This window comes from Bactrocera oleae, chromosome 3 (genome assembly GCF_042242935.1).
Source record: "Bactrocera oleae isolate idBacOlea1 chromosome 3, idBacOlea1, whole genome shotgun sequence".
Taxonomy (NCBI): Eukaryota; Metazoa; Arthropoda; class Insecta; order Diptera; family Tephritidae; genus Bactrocera; species Bactrocera oleae.
The window spans coordinates 70811485-70827553 of record NC_091537.1 but is presented as its reverse complement, the minus strand read 5'-3'; the positions used below and the strand labels follow the sequence as shown (position 1 = coordinate 70827553).

Genomic DNA, 16069 nt, shown 5'->3' with positions numbered 1-16069 from the left:
AAGAACTATAAACTCAGCGGCAGTTGGAATGTGCAGTAGCAATTTCTTTTGATACGATTGATACGCTGCAGTGGAATTAAAACATAATCGTATTAAATATTTGGAACTGGGAAAATGGAAGTATTAAAACATGCATATACGTACAAACACGAACGGCACTTCCTTGTAAAATTGTTATTTATCTTGGGTGCGACAGCACTGGTTTACGGGCAGGATGATGGTTTTTCCGAGAACGTGGATGACAACGTTTACTCATGGTATATTTTGGATGTAACGCGAATATTACAAAAGGCCAAAAGTAATATTATTATTTCACCAAGCAATATAAAAGCACTACTGAAAACACCTCCGCTCGTGGATTTACGTTTTGGAAACGATGAAATAATGTTAGGACAAAACGTAATAATCGCAGAATCAAAGGAAATTTTAATTAGACCGGAAAATTTAGAATTGTTTTATGATTGCAAAATTCAAGAGGCATCTTTCACTGATAAAAATCAGCTAATTACAACTATTAACAATTGGACTAAAAGCACAACGGATGAAAATATGCTTAAATCAATTGAATCGAACTTAGAAAGAACTGACTTGCAAGTATTAATTTTAAATATGCTCAATTTTAAGGAGATTTTACATATGAATTTCAAATATACACTAAATGTTACATTTCATGAAAGACCGGACAGTACAATCGTATTACCGGCTGTAGAAACAACTGAATATTTGAGGTATCTTGACTCGCAAATTTTGGATGCCAAAATATTAGAATTACCTTATAGTAATGGTTATTTTATGTATATTCTTCTACCGCATACCAAACAAGGTGTTAACGAAATGATCAATAATCTCGGCTACGAACAGCTTAAGCGTATCCAATGGATGATGGAAGAACGGCGTGTGAATGTAGTAATGCCCACATTTAAATATCACTTCATGACAAACATGAGAGAGCATATTCAAAAGAACTCTGCACATCGGTTTGATATTGATTTTAAACCTACATTTGGCGTTGAAACGGAGAAAGTAAATATTTTGCAAGCAACATCCGTTCAGTTCAATGGAAGCGGAAAAGCTCGAGTGGAAGACTACAAAAAAACTCAAGCAATTAAATATGAAAGGTTTCATGTAGATCGACCTTTTGCTTTTTATATTGAAGAAAAGAACACAGGTCGGATTGTATGTATAGGCAAAGTTTTAAATCCAATGCTTTAAGAGCAGATTCTCATTTGTATGTTCTTATGTACCATAATTATATGTATGTATATATACATAAACATTTGTATTATAGACGAAGAAGTCGAATGCAAAATAAATTTTATAAAATAATATGTAACAAATTAGTTTTATTTATCAACAGTATTTTTAACTCAAAAAGTATTTAGTTTTATTTATCAACGGTATTCTTAACTCAAGAAGTATTTAATTTAGTTTTTGTTTCCAGGCCATCAGAGTATGAATGTGCATCTGTGGCTTAAAACTTTTTAGAAAGTGGACATGGCTGCCCACCAATTGGTTTAATACGGATTTCTCATTTCACTCTCAACACAATGAAAATAGGCGAAACAAGACGATAACCCCGGGCACACCCCATATAACGGTGATACGGAAGGACTTCATAGTAGCTAGTGCAAAATCGGACAATGGTGACAGATAAAAAGCCGCCACTAGTAGCCTCTGCGACGCAGTAATACAAGTTTTCAGGAATGCAGGTGAAAAAGGAGAGAATTTCGGCGTATGCATATTCATATGTCCAGCTTCCATCAGGCTTAGAGCTCACTTGGCAGCAATGTATCTGCCGACAATATCCACGGGTGTTACGTGTAAAATGGCATTATGGTAAGTGCCATTGTTGGTGTAGTCCGAGGTGCACCGGGGATGCCTTTTTTTTTTTTGGGAGGGGGAATCTTCAGTTTTAGCTGCGCTGGCATTCTAGAACTATAGCACACCACGCTCTCACTCTATCCCACACTAGTTTCGATTCAGTCATAAGCCGGAGATGCTTATGGAAGCCGCTCTTGCCTAATGCCACAGGATTATCTTTCGGATAAATAAAATTCATGTCAATCGAATAATCTGTCGTTGTTTTATTGCAATTTAAAGTTCTATTCCTCTAAAAAAAAACACCCTTTACATTCGGACGTGCTTGGTCCAATTAGCACAAAATCGTTCAGCGGCGCTAGATTTTTGTTGGATATTGCGTTTTATCAAAAGCATATCGTTTTTACCAAAAATCTGACAACAAGTTTCTTGTGAGTCGTGATATTACATTTTTAGAAAATATCAGCTGTAAATCCAAGCGCACAGAGCCAAATCTAATGGTTGACATTATTAATGAAAAACAAGTAAGGAAGGGCTAAGTTCGGATGTAACCGAACATTTTATACTCTCGCAAAGTCAAATAGTATACTCGTTTGAGATTTCTTTGTGGATTGACTGATATTTTCGGTAGAAGGTCAACTATAAGCACTGGGGTCCACATATTTAGTACTTAGGGGCTTGAACAGTTTTGGTTCAATTTAGAAAATTTTTGATCACAAGGCATACTTTAAACGTATTATTCACGCAAAGTTTTACCCCGATATAATCACTGTTGCTTGATATGCGTAGTGGAAAGTGAAAGAATTAGATGGAATTGAAAATGATGTTATATGGGAAATAGACGTGGTTGTAGTCCGATTTCGCCAATTTTTGTACTATGACATAGAAATATAAAAAGAACGTTATGCACCGAATTTGGTTGAAATCGGTTAAGCAGATCCCAAGATATGGGTTTTCACCTAAAAGTGGGCTATGCCACGCCCACTGTCTAATTTTGAACGCGGTTCCTATAAGGTCATCTCATACCATCCCAGAGATAAAATTTAATGTCTCTGGCGTGTTTAGTGCTTGATTTATTGCGCCTTTAGTAGTTTTTAACAGTACTGTTATATGGGGAGTGGGCGGAGTTGCCAACCGATTTCAACCATTTTCACACTGTAGGTTGAGGTTCTAAAAACATTTGCTTTAGCGGTTTAGGAGGTATGCATATTAAACTTATTAGCGGCGGGACCACAATTTTTACTGCAGATGCCCCTCCCTAATGTGATCCTGTGTATCAAATAACAGTCTTGTATCGTATTGCGGAGCTTATTTATTTGTTTTTGATTAATGGCGTTTTGTGGGCGTGGCAGTGGTCCGGTTACGCCCATCTGTAATACCAACCGTCTTACGGTACCAAGAAACATGTGTATCAAGTTTCATAAAAATGTCTCAATTTTTACTCAAGTTAGAGCTTGCACGGACGGACAGAAAGTCACCCGGATTTCAACTCGTCTCTTCATCGTGATTATTCATATATATATAACCCTATATCTAACTCGATTAGTTTTAGGTGATACGAACAACCGTTAGGTGAACAAAACTATTATACTCTGTAGCAACAGGTTGCGAGAGTATAAAAAGCTAACGACATGGGGAGGTGAATGAGAATGAATTGTCTGATGTCACAAATCTTCGGAAACTGAGTACGATACTCCTGATGAAAGCGAAGCCTAGTGATCAGCGTAACAACAAGTGCAGTTCGTCGATCGGAGCGTATTGCAAACAAGACAAAACAAGGAAGTTTGTTGTTAAGCGTAGTGTCTGATGCTGATGATCCTGTTAGTCTTGAATACGCATTTAATAGTCCAAAAACAGGTGACTGGAAACGCGCAATGGAAGAGGAGATAGATTCTTACAAATCAAACGCAACTTAGGTGCTTACGAAATTGCTTGAAGGTAAAAGAGCAATAAATTCGAAGTGGGTTTTGAAAACTTAGCGCAATGCTGAAGGTATGCTTGTTCGATATAAAGCATGTGGACATAAAGGCGAAATTTATACGAGAGAAGATGCAAGTTAAGTCATTACAGCTAGGATATATTTCTACAAGCGAAATGTTAGCAAATTGTTTAACAAAGGCGATACCTGCTGTTAAGAATGAATTTATTATTATTAAATTAGGCTTAAAGTAGTCATGTAACATTTAACATATTTTGAATTTAAGCCAACATACTTTTAGTGTTGTTAGATGTTCTATTAATAAATAAATCTTGCATCACTAAATTTAATTTTCTTTTTGCACTGTTCTTACGAGTATGTACATATATTATATTCAATAAAGTCAGTCGCCATCTTACATTGAAACTGCGTGTACATATCTCTGGTCAACATAACGATCAGTTCAGCTCGTATTGACTGTGAGAATCTTCTCTATGAAAATTTCTCTTTAATGGAATGCCGACAATTTAATAGTGTTCAAATCGATAATAATAACCTTCTTGATCTCTGTTTGAGTAACCTGAACATTCATGTAGAGCACAAGTAGGCAATTACCACAATGGACTTGTACCATCCTGCCCTTGATATCACTATGGAGCTCCAGCTAGTAACTTTGCAATTCTTTGACTTCAAAATCAGAGTCTTCTATGACATAATTAAGGCAGTTTCTCAACTTATGTTTCAGTTCGTACACAAAAAACCAGTAATTTTCCTTACTGGTTTGCTAACGAATTAAATCATAAAACATTACACAGGAAGGAAGCTCATTTCTCTTATAAGAAAAACAATACCAAACAGAATTACATAGAATTGAGCGAACTTAGTCGAGAATGTAAAAAGCTCAATATTCAATTTTACAAGAACTATATAGAAAAAGTTGAACAGAAGGTTCTGGATGACACAAGTGCATTTTGGAAATTTGTCAAACACAAAAGAAGTAGCAATAGTGATATCCCGTCCACTATGTAGTGAAAAAATCGGACAACTGACTATGGCATCGAGATTAGCGATATGTTTGCATTCTTCTTCAAAAGTGTGTACAATCAAGATTCTCTTCAGTGCTCGGCATTAGTCCAAAATTAGCCTGCGGCGATTGCTACCATTAGTGAGTTTGAGGTTAGCATCAACGACGTCTACAAAACACTGTTATCTCTAAATACAAGGAAGGGCTTCTTCTTCAAAAATTGTGCTATCTGCCTCAGTGAACATCTCACACACTAATTCAGTTTTTCATTACAAAATAGAACATACTGCTTGGAAATCTTCCTACGTCTGTCCTATTCACAAGGGTAGCCCGAGATCTGATGTCTTTAACTACAAGTATAAGCCAATTTGAATCTTTGAAAAGACAGTTTTTCCTCAACTCACTGCTTTCTTTAAATAACGGCCAAGCAGCTCATACCGTCTACACGGACTTCCGCAAAGCATTCGATAGTGTGGACCATAGTATTCTTCTAAATAAATTAAGGAGATATGGCATTCGAGGTAACGCACTAAGTTGGATCCACTCATTCCTAATGCAAAGCCAATTTCAAGTTAAAGTTGGTTGGTATCTATCTACCAAGCACGATGTGACCTCAGGGGTGCCCCAAGGATCACAACTAGGTCAAACTCTCTTTAATTATTTTGTAAACGATATTATTGATAACTTTCAGTCCGAATATCTGCTTTATGCAGACGATTTGAAGATCTTTAGAACGATACCTAGTAAACAAGATACCCATGATCTCCAGAGTAATATCGACAAACTGTCGACCTGATACTACAAAAACAAACTAGATTAGAACATAAAAAAGTGTGTAGCCGTATCATACTCACGGTCACACTCACGGTCACACTCTCGAACGCCAGCTAACTATAACCAAAACAACGAGACAATAAGCGAGGTTGAACACGAAAAGGACCTGGGAATTGTCATAGATATCAAACTGACATTCGACAAGCATATTGATAAGATCACTCTCCAGGCTTTCAAAGTCTTAGGTTTTATTACCAGGACTAGCAAGGAGTTCACGAATCACAACTCATTACTACGCCTTTTTTATCTCTGATTCTTCCAGTTTTGGAATACGGCACTGTAATTTAGTCTCCTTTCACCGACATCACAATAAAACGTATCGAGAAACTATCAAACACATCCCCATAAATGACATCTACGACCATTTTAATGTCAATAACCTGCTCTCGTCAGGTAGCTGACTTAATATTTTTCTTTAATCAATAAGATAGCATAAGCATTCACCTACACTCCTGGGTCCAAAATATGAGCCAAAACAACAAAACAAATATTATAATATTAAACTTAGGCTGGCTCCAGGAAAGCAGTCGGTACCAAACCCTGTAGCCTAAGCATGGCTGCTAAGTAGATGGAGGAAGGAGATGAGAACCCAACGAAGGCACTGTATGTGGAGAAGCGAGATGGCTGCAACTGCCACATGCACAGATGCCGCAGGTATCAGACCCAAATAAAGATGATAGCGTGTAATGACGAACAATCAGACCAGCTATACAAGGCCGCAATAGCCAAGGTTGGGGAGGTCATCCCGACCAAGACCAAGGGTATGTATCCCGGCCATCGCTGTCGGACCAGTTAATGCAGCTCCTTAAAGTCGGACACCGATGCAGTAGACCAATTGGCACCGGAAACGGAGTGTGAAGTCGAGGAAAATCCAATGGAGTACTCGAGTGACGTAAAGGTAAGCGTTCTTCAGGGTTTGAGCTTGCAGACATACTCTCTAAACTATATACTGATAGTAAGCTTCTGAACAACTCTCAGGAAGACTCTGCTACGGGACAGCGAAGCATACTTGGATGTGACTCCAATGCACAACACACATTATGGGTCAGCACGGATATCATTGAAAGGCGTGTTTGTTGCTCTGTAACTACTTATTAGATACTAGGCTTTTGTTATGTAACAGAGACTCCTGCGAATGGCAGGCACCTTGACGTGGTGCAGGGGCTTAATCGCAACGACTTTCAGTCCCTCTTAACCGGTGTGAGGGGTTCTGTACAGCACTCCTCAGACAGGTTGCAAGGGGCTACAAGCGTACGATGACCAAGAGCTGCCACCTCCTAATCCAGGCTGTTGCGCGATTCCCATGCACATTGGATGATTTGTAGCCAGGAGGTAAATTCGACTTATTTTAATGGAGCCTTCCCAACACCAGGCCCCCTTGGGAAGTAACTGTGGCCTTACCGCGTCAAGGGAAGCTCACCATGTTGAGCCAAGGGTCGTACGAACGAGGATGAACACAAATAAACAAATACAAAAATCTCAAAACACCGATCAACAACGACGACAGCAACAGCAAGCACCAAAAACAAGAATGACGAAATGTCCCCAGAACCCGCAACGTGGTCCTGACGATCCACACAGGAGAGGCATGAGCGGTAATACTCCGAAATGGAACAGGAGCAGGAGCAGTAACCCAACGGCCTCGAAGAGACATGCAGGAGCAAACGCTGCATCCGTCGCTAGACGCGGGAATCAGAAGCGTAGCCTAGTTGACGCAACCCCAACTGGGAAACGAGGAAGCAAAAAGGCTGTACCACTAAACGTAACAGGGCAAACCGTGAAGCGTAAGACCGGACAGATAACGCCTCAAGAACCCCCGAGTTCCAAGAGGCAAAGGGGAAGGATCGGAGAACTACGTTCCGCTCCAAATTCCAACCCGGGTGATGGGGGCGAGCGCAAATATTCGGAATCCCTTAAAGGCATACGGATTGCGGTGCTGCCTCGCAATTACCCGGCGAAGGTCTAGGGGTCGGAAGAACTGACAGACAGAAGAGTTATCAGACATTACACTCATGTCGAAAGAATTAATAAACAGATTATTCCAATGGACAGTTCTTGAAAACACTCCTTTTCGGATCACCGCTACATTGAATGCATAATTGAAGAAACTATAGGCAGGGTAAAAGATCTCAGGAATCATAGGAAAACGAACAAGCATATGCACGTGCAGAAGCTAAGAAAACGTATTCCTATGATTCCGCCATTCCAACTAGAGAATAAAGACGGCATGGACATCCTCGTTAAACAAGTCACAGACTTTGGCCGACAAGAATTAAAAATGGCTTGTCCAATAACACGTAGTTGAGGAAGAATGGTGGCCTCCCGTACTTAAGAACTTACAGAAAGATTGCAGGAAGAAATTTAATTTACCCAAACTATAACAAGGAGAAGATGAGTAGGATAGATATTATAACCTCTTAAGATCATATAAAAAAGTAGTAAGTAAAGCAAAAGGAAATTCGTGGAAATCCTTTTGTAATGATATCGGGAATACGAGTAAAGCGTCTCGACTTAGGAAAATAATGGCACAATCGTCGATTAACATTGGATACCTTCAGATGCCAGACCACAGCTGGACGGTACGCAGTGAAGAGTCTTTAGGCCTGCAAATGGATACTCACTTCCCAAGCAGCTCTGAAAACTACACGATGGGGACTCCACTAGACATTAAAATTACCCTAAACCCAGAAAAAAAAACAGTATTTTAAAGGTAAATCCGCAGAAACAGCACTAAGCTCGGTAGTTGCAGAGAATGGAAAACCTCTGAAGATAAAAGAATATACCCGCGTAGCCTTCCTAGACCTAGAAGGCGCTTTCATTAAAATCCAGCCTAAGACCACAGTGGGCGCGCTTAAAGATGTGGGCATCTCTAAACCTCACGGCAGAGGCAGTTTCGTTTAGAGGTGAATTCCCGAATACCCTCTATAACCTTATGCAAACAATATAAAATTATATTAATCGATGGGCTGTATCGTGCAGACTAAACTTGAATGCTAACAAGACAGATCTAGTATTGTGCAACACAAGAAAAACAATATTCCAGAAACTACTAGCAATAGGAGATAAGGTAACTTACTTGGGGCTAATTTTAGACAGGAAGTTTTCATGGAAATCAATGGCCAATAACGGAAAAGAAATAAGCGGTAAGGCGTATGGAAAGCATCAGAGCAACGCCAAACCAGTCACTAAACGAAATTTTACACTTACTGCCAACAGACTTGTTTTGTAAGCAAATGGCAGCGAAGTCAACTCACAGACTGAGGGAATCCTCCCTATTAGTCGCCAGTAACAAGGGACATTATACGATACGTACGAAGTTCCCTTTTCTTCCCATTACCACGGATTTTCAAAATCCTATCCTTTTCCAAAGTGGGAGCGTTGTTGTTGTAGCGGCAGAATTCTACCGAGTTGACAGTCCTTGGCCGGAATAAATCCGGGTCCGTTCCGGTTACGTAGACCCGACTGTCGTGGGAACGGAAAGTGGGAGCGTCTACCAGATCACTGCAGTGCCTTCCAAGCCGAGATCACAGCAATTCAAGAAATCCTTCTTGTTCTGACAAAAAGTGTGCTTACACACAAGGAATATTTTTATATATACAGATAGTCAGACGGCTTTGAGATCAATAAAGTCGCTTAGGGTCTCATCTAAGTTAGTGAAAGAATCTTACTGGATCTAGCATTCAATTTCACGATAAACCTGCAATGGATTCCAGGACATACGTGATATATCTGGGAACTGTGAAGCAGAGGAACTATCCAGAACAGGAACTTATATGCCTCTGGCTACTTATAGATATTTAATCGACAAATATGTTATAAAAATAGCTGAGTCTCGGTGGAATCAATCCCTGATTTGCACAACAAGCAGGCAAATGAGGCATGAATGGAATATGTCATGTACGGACTATGAAACGTTAAAAGGAAGGATATAAGAACTATAATGGAAGTACTAGCAGATCACCGTCTAATAGGCAGACATGCCAGTAGACTAAGAACGCCATATAATGACTCCTACAGAAGCTGTCAAGAGGTAAAAGAGGAGGATACTAGTAAACGTTTTTTATGCGATTGTAAGGTTCTATATAGAAAAAGAATCGCATCTAGCGGTCGAGAGTTTCTTGACGACGTCGAGGAGATAAATGAAGAAGCACGGGGTGGTTCAGAGACCAGACAATAGAGTGAGGGGACTTAAGTCCCTGTGTTATCATGAGATCCCTAAAGGCCTAAGTGCGTCGTTAGGCAGCCATCCTATCATCTATCTACCTACCTTGTCGAATAAAAAAGTTTTCCCTACAAAAAATTGATTTCGATCGTTCAGTTTGTATGATAGCTCTATGCCATATTAATCCGATATCGGCAAATTCCGATTCAGATTCGGACAAATGATCAGCTTCTTGAAGAGAAAAGCACGTGTGCATAGATTCAGATCGATATCTCAAAGATTGAGAGACTACTTCGCGAATATACAGACAGACAGAGAGACATGGCTTGTCGTGCTGATCACTTACATATACATATGTACATATGTATGTATATTTTTATGGTTTTGTAACATTTCCTTCTGAGTGGCAAACTTAGTATAATCGTTCAATGTACAAAAAATCGTAAAACCACATTGGTAATAAGATTGTGTGAAAATAAATAATTCGGTACTAAAAATTCTTAAATTTGATCAATGTCACTCCCATTCGCCTCTGCGAATGGCAGGCACCTTGCCGTGGTGCAGGGGCTTAAGTCGCAGGCATCCTCGGCATCTCCCAACTGGTGCGAGCGGTGCTTGCACCCTCACACTGGTTGTCAGAGGCCGTATGCGTGCGACAACCAAGAGCTGCCACCTCCTAATCCAGGGTGTTATGCGACTCCCGTGCCCATTGGATGATTTGCAGCCAGGAGGTAAATTCGGCTGTATTCTAACGGAGCCTTCCCAACACCGGGCCGCATTGGGAAGTAACGGTGGCCTTACCGCGTCAAGGGGCTCTGGCGCGGCGGACTCTTTGTTCCCCATACAGAAAGCTGACCCGACGGCTCGCCTCGTCGAGCCAAGGGTCGTACGAACAAGATGAACAACAAAAATAAAAACGAAACAACAACAAAATCAAACGGATCTCGGCAACAACAACAGCTAACGACCATGGAAAACGGCAACGACAAGGGCAGCGGTGCAGGTAAGGGCGAATCAGGGGCTAAACGAAAGTTCATCTTCCTGGACGCCCTTTCGTCAGAGGAGCGAGCGCTGTTCGAGGAGCATGCCAGGGACGACGACGATGACATGCCCTCGTGCAGCGGCGTTCAGCAGGCGATTTCGACTGCGGCCGCTGCGGAGACTCTCTCGAGCAGGAGCAACTGCTCGGATGCAGAGGAGTCGCAACGGGCGACCTCCGGTGGGGCTCTTAAACGGAAAAGGAAGAGGGGAGGCAGACTACCCCCCCTGCCACCAACGGGATGTCCGGGAGGACAGGACGATCCCAGGAGAAAAGGTATGAGCGGTGCCAGCCTGAAGTGGTACCTGAGGCACCTCCAGGAGGGAAGAACTCCGGAGGTAGCAGAAGACCTAGCGCGGAACAGGGTGAGAGGTGAAAGCACTTCCCCGGCTTCCGGAAAACGAAAGGGTGGAAATACTGCGGCCACTAGAAAACGCAATGGCAACAATCGAGGCCACTGCCCAGTAAACGCAACTCAGCCCGCAGGCCGAGGTTGCGAAAGGGCAGCTCCCTCGACCACCCAAGCGGCGAAGCGAAAAAGTGGACAGCTGACGCCACAGGAGCCGCCCAACACCAAGCGGCAGAGGGGCAACGTGGCTCATGCGACTGGTGGCAACCGCTCCGCCCCAAATCCCCCCCGGGTAGCGGAGGGACAGCGCAGGTATGCGGATGCCCTCAAAGGCATTCGTATGGCGGTGCTGCCGCTGAACTACCCGGCGGAGACGCTGGGGTCGGAGGAGCTCACCGTGCTCCAAGATTTGCTCATGGAGGAGGTATTCAGGGGGTCTGGATACAAAGCCTCCTTCCATGGGGCTTATTTCAAGGGAGGCATATTGCAGGTTGACTGCAAGGATGAAAGGTCGGCTTGTTGGCTGCGGGAGATCGCTCCCAAGCTGGCAGGCTGGAATGGACCCATCCTCTGCGCGAAAAAGGGGGACGAAATTCCGCCCATGCATAGCATGACGGTATTCCTCCCCAGATGCGCAGGCAAGCCTTACGAATTTGCTCTCGGGCTCATCCGCAACCAGAACGATGGCCTCAATACATCGGCATGGCGGGTGACCAGCAGCACTGAGGAGGATTCAGGGTGGAGGCTCAACCTCTCCATAGATGACGAATCGTACAAATTCGTCAGGAAGGTGAGCTTCCGTCTGAACTACAGGTTCAGCTCGGTGGTCCTGAGGCCATTTAGGCCTAGGCCGACCACCATGTGCGATGCAGGGGAAAAAATGCAGGTGGATGAGGTTGCGACTCATCCCTGCGCAAGCACGTCAAAGCAGGCGGCAACTGCCGAGACATTGGTGAAGGTCCCCTCGGAGAAGACGGGCGAGCAAGGGGGGGCGCTACCCTCCACTCAGGAGCTTCTGGAGGGGCTCAGGAACCTGGCGGGAGACATCGCGGAGGACGGTGAGAATGAGGACCAGTTCCTCATGGCGAATAGAAGTTGCCCAGGTAAACCTGCACCACACGGCGTCAGCCTCGGCGGTTATCGCGAGCAGGTTTACGATCGATGGTCTGGGCATACTACTGATCCAGGAGCCATGGGTCAGAAAAGGAGAGGTCAGGGGCCTCAAAATGAAGTCAAACAAGATAATTTGGGACCTCTCAAGTGAGAGACCCAGAACCTGCATAGTACTTAGGAACGATATTGATTATTTCCGTCTTTCAGAGTTCCTAACACAGGACCTGGTCGCTGTACAAGCCACGAACGACGAAGGAGCGGACTTCGTCGTGGCAGCGGCCTATTTTCCGGGGGAGACTCCGATAGCACCCCCAGAGGCAATCGGCAACCTGGTAGAGCACTGCAGGCGGAATAAACTGCCCCTCATCATGGGCTGCGATGCGAATGCCCACCATATCGAATGGGGCAGCACGGACTGCAACACACGGTGTGAGTCTCTTATCGAGTTTATAGTTAGTAATAATTTAAGTATAGCAAACGTGGGGTGCGAACCCACCTTTGTAACTAGTGCCAGAAGGGAGGTGCTTGACATCACTCTCAGCAGCGAGTCTGAGATGGGGCTGATCTCACAATGGAGGGTATCATCGGAACCCTCCATGTCGGATCACCGTATCATAAGATTCGTGCTGGGGATGGGTGTCGGGCAACTCCCTCCCAAGCGTAACCCTAGGAACACGGACTGGGCCGCTTTCAGGGACTCGCTTAAAACAAATGTTAGCAGTAGGGAGCAGCTGGATATAAGCGCAACGGCTTCTGGATTGGAGAGCAGACTGTCTGCCCTAAACCAATCCATCACAGAAGCCTATCACAGCAGCTGCCCCCTAAAGACAGTCGCCAAGAGCAGTAACTGCTCCTGGTGGTCAAGTAAACTCTCAGTACTGAGAAAAACGGTGCGCAAGCTATTCAATAAGGCTAAGCGCACCGGAAACTGGGAGGAATACAGATGCAGCCTAACTACCTACAATAAGGAGATTAGGACGGCGAAACAGAAGAGCTTTAGGAAGTTCTGTGAGATCGTCTCCTCTACCCCAGAGGCAGTTAGACTGCATAAGGCTCTGGCTAGAGGCAAGACGGACACAGTACTAGCGATCAAACGATCTGATGGGACCTATACGTCCAGCGCAGAAGAAAGAGCTACGGCTCTTCTACTAGCGCATTTCCCGGAGACGATTCATGAAGACCAGATTCGACCTATGGTCGAACGAAGGCCGTCACGCTTGGACTGGACAGTCGCAAAACAACTCTTCACTGCAGACTCCATCAAGTGGGCTTTGGCCTCTTTTGAAAAATACAAGTCACCGGGTGCGGATGGAATCCTTCCAGCTTTTCTGCAACAGGGGGACCAGGTGCTACTGCCCCACCTTGTTCGGCTGATGAGGGATAGCCTAGCGCTGGCATATATCCCAGAACCATGGCGCACCGCAAAGGTGATCTTCATACCCAAAGTAGGGAGGAAAGACTACTCATTGGCGAAATCGTTCAGGCCAATAAGTCTTACTTCCTTCCTACTCAAAAGTATGGAAAATATCATAGACCACGAATTACGATCGAAGGTGCTGAAAGCTTCACCGCTTCATGAGAAGCAACATGCTTACAGAGCAGGTAGATCAACTAACACTGCTCTGTACCAGCTAACCTCAGAGATCCAGAATTCGTTAGATGGGGGCGAGGTGACGCTATGCGCCTTCCTCGACATAGAAGGTGCTTTCGACAACACGTCTCACGAGAGCGTGTCAAGAGCACTGTACAACAAGAGGTTGCCCACAGGGCGGAGTGCTATCCCCCCTACTTTGGAGCCTAGTTGTAGACGACCTCCTTGAGCGGCTGACTAGCAATGGAATCCGCTGTCAGGGATATGCGGATGACATTGTTATCTTAGCTAGGGGAAAATTTGAAGACACACTCTGCGATATCGTTCAGAGGGGATTGGGACTGGCAAAGGGGTGGTGTATTGGGGTTGGCTTAAACATCAACCCCGCTAAAACTACAATCATTCCCTTCACCAGACGGAGGTCACTGCCGGGCCTCAGGAATATATCCCTGGACGGCAGAGTGGTTGAGATGTCCAGCACGGTCAAGTATCTGGGACTCACGCTGGATTCCACACTGCGATGGAATCAGCACGTGGACCAGACCCTAACCAAAGCTACAAAAGCACTCATGGTGTGCAACCGACTTGCTGGAAAATCCTGGGGGTGCTCCCCAAGGACTATCAGGTGGATGTACACCATGATTGTGAGACCGATTATCACGTATGGAGCGGTATCGTGGGGTTCGAAAGCATCGCAGACTTCGGTAGGACTTAAACTGTCGAAGCTGCAAAGACTTGCCTGCATCTGCGCGTCGGGAGCAATGCGAACGTGTCCGACCGCAGCACTAGAGGTCATGCTAGAACTTTCACCGCTACACCTGGTAATCAAACAGACAGCCAAACGAACTCTGCTCCAAATGACAGCAGAGGGAGCTGGCAAAGGGAAGGTAATCTCATCCCAGCAAATGAAAGAGCTAAGTGAGGAAATACCACTAGCCCTTCTCCCAAGGGATAGCATTACCAAAGTAGTAAACTTCAGCAGGAAGTTCCAAGTAACCCTTGGCAGCAAATCTGAGTGGAAGGACTCTGCACTAGACCTGCTGCTAAAGGGTCTCTCCATTCCCATGGGAAGTTTCCCTAGCATATTCCAAGCCGAGGTCTATGCTTTAAGTCGGTGTGTAGGAATAAATCTCCAGCGCAACTATCGCAATAAAAGTATCGCTATACTCAGCGATAGTCAGTCGGCACTAAGAGCGATCAATGCCTATGAGGTCAGATCTCTCCTAGTGATGGAGTGTATAGAACGGCTGAACAGCCTATCTGAGCACAACCGAGTGCACCTTATTTGGGTGCCTGGCCATAGGGGTATAGCTGGGAACGAACCTCTACAAGAATGGTAGGGCCGGAACCATACTTAGCGGTTGGTCCACATACCATCAAAGAGTTCCTCCGCAGGGAGGAAAGATCAGACAGGGAGATACACTGGCAACAACTCCAGGGCATGCACCATGCCAGACTGCTAATGGGGGTTACGACCTCAAGCGGTTCAATGCCATAATTAATCTCCCAAGAAACAAATTCCGGCTACTGGTAGCGTTCTACACCGGCCACTGCAGGCTCAAGAAGCATCTCTTTAACATGGGCATAGCCTCTTCTGCAAACTGCCGGTTCTGCGACATAGAGCCGGAAACCCCCGAACATCTGCTGATGAACTGCACAGCAGTCTGCAGACGCAGAATCAAGGCCCTGGGATCCATGTTTCCACACAGGGATTGTATCGCCTCACTAGCACCCAGCAGAATTTTGGAATTTATCAATATGCTGGGCCTAGATGACACGATATGACTTAGGGGAGGGCACAATAGACCGTAGGTCGCGGTGCATACCTTAAAATTAATCAATCACTCCCAAAACCTCATTTTTATTTTTAATTTCTATTAGATCTTCTTTCTATAATCTTAACACTATAAAAAATTATAAGCACTTTTGTTGACCTGACATCAAAAATTATATGAAAAATGCAACCCTATTTTAGCTAAATCCGTTTTTCGTTAGTTATAAATACGACTTTGTCTTCCTGTAAGTTATATAAAACCGAATCATAATATCCAACTGAAATAAAACACAATTTCCATTTTTTTTGTTAAGCATGGACTAAGTTAGAAATTTTGCAAATTTTATTTAATCAAGTAATTCAATGATACATTATTTTTCTTAGTTTCATTCATTTATAATTTCATTCCAATAAGTAAAAGATATAAAATTATTACTGAATTCATAT

At 43.8% G+C, this 16069-nt stretch overlaps 1 protein-coding gene across 1 annotated transcript; it reads left to right on the top strand.

Moving 5' to 3' along the window:
• LOC118682543 (serine protease inhibitor 27A) lies at positions 1 to 1337 on the top strand. The gene has a single exon (XM_036371533.2). The coding sequence runs from the start codon at positions 115 to 117 to the stop codon at positions 1210 to 1212; it is 1098 nt and encodes a 365-aa protein (XP_036227426.2). The 5' UTR covers positions 1 to 114; the 3' UTR covers positions 1213 to 1337.
• Positions 1338 to 16069: the final 14732 nt, after the last annotated feature.

Excerpts from the sequence above, each read along its gene's own strand:
- LOC118682543 (XM_036371533.2), top strand. The coding sequence starts at position 115 with ATGGAAGTATTAAAACATGCATATACGTACAAACACGAACGGCACTTC.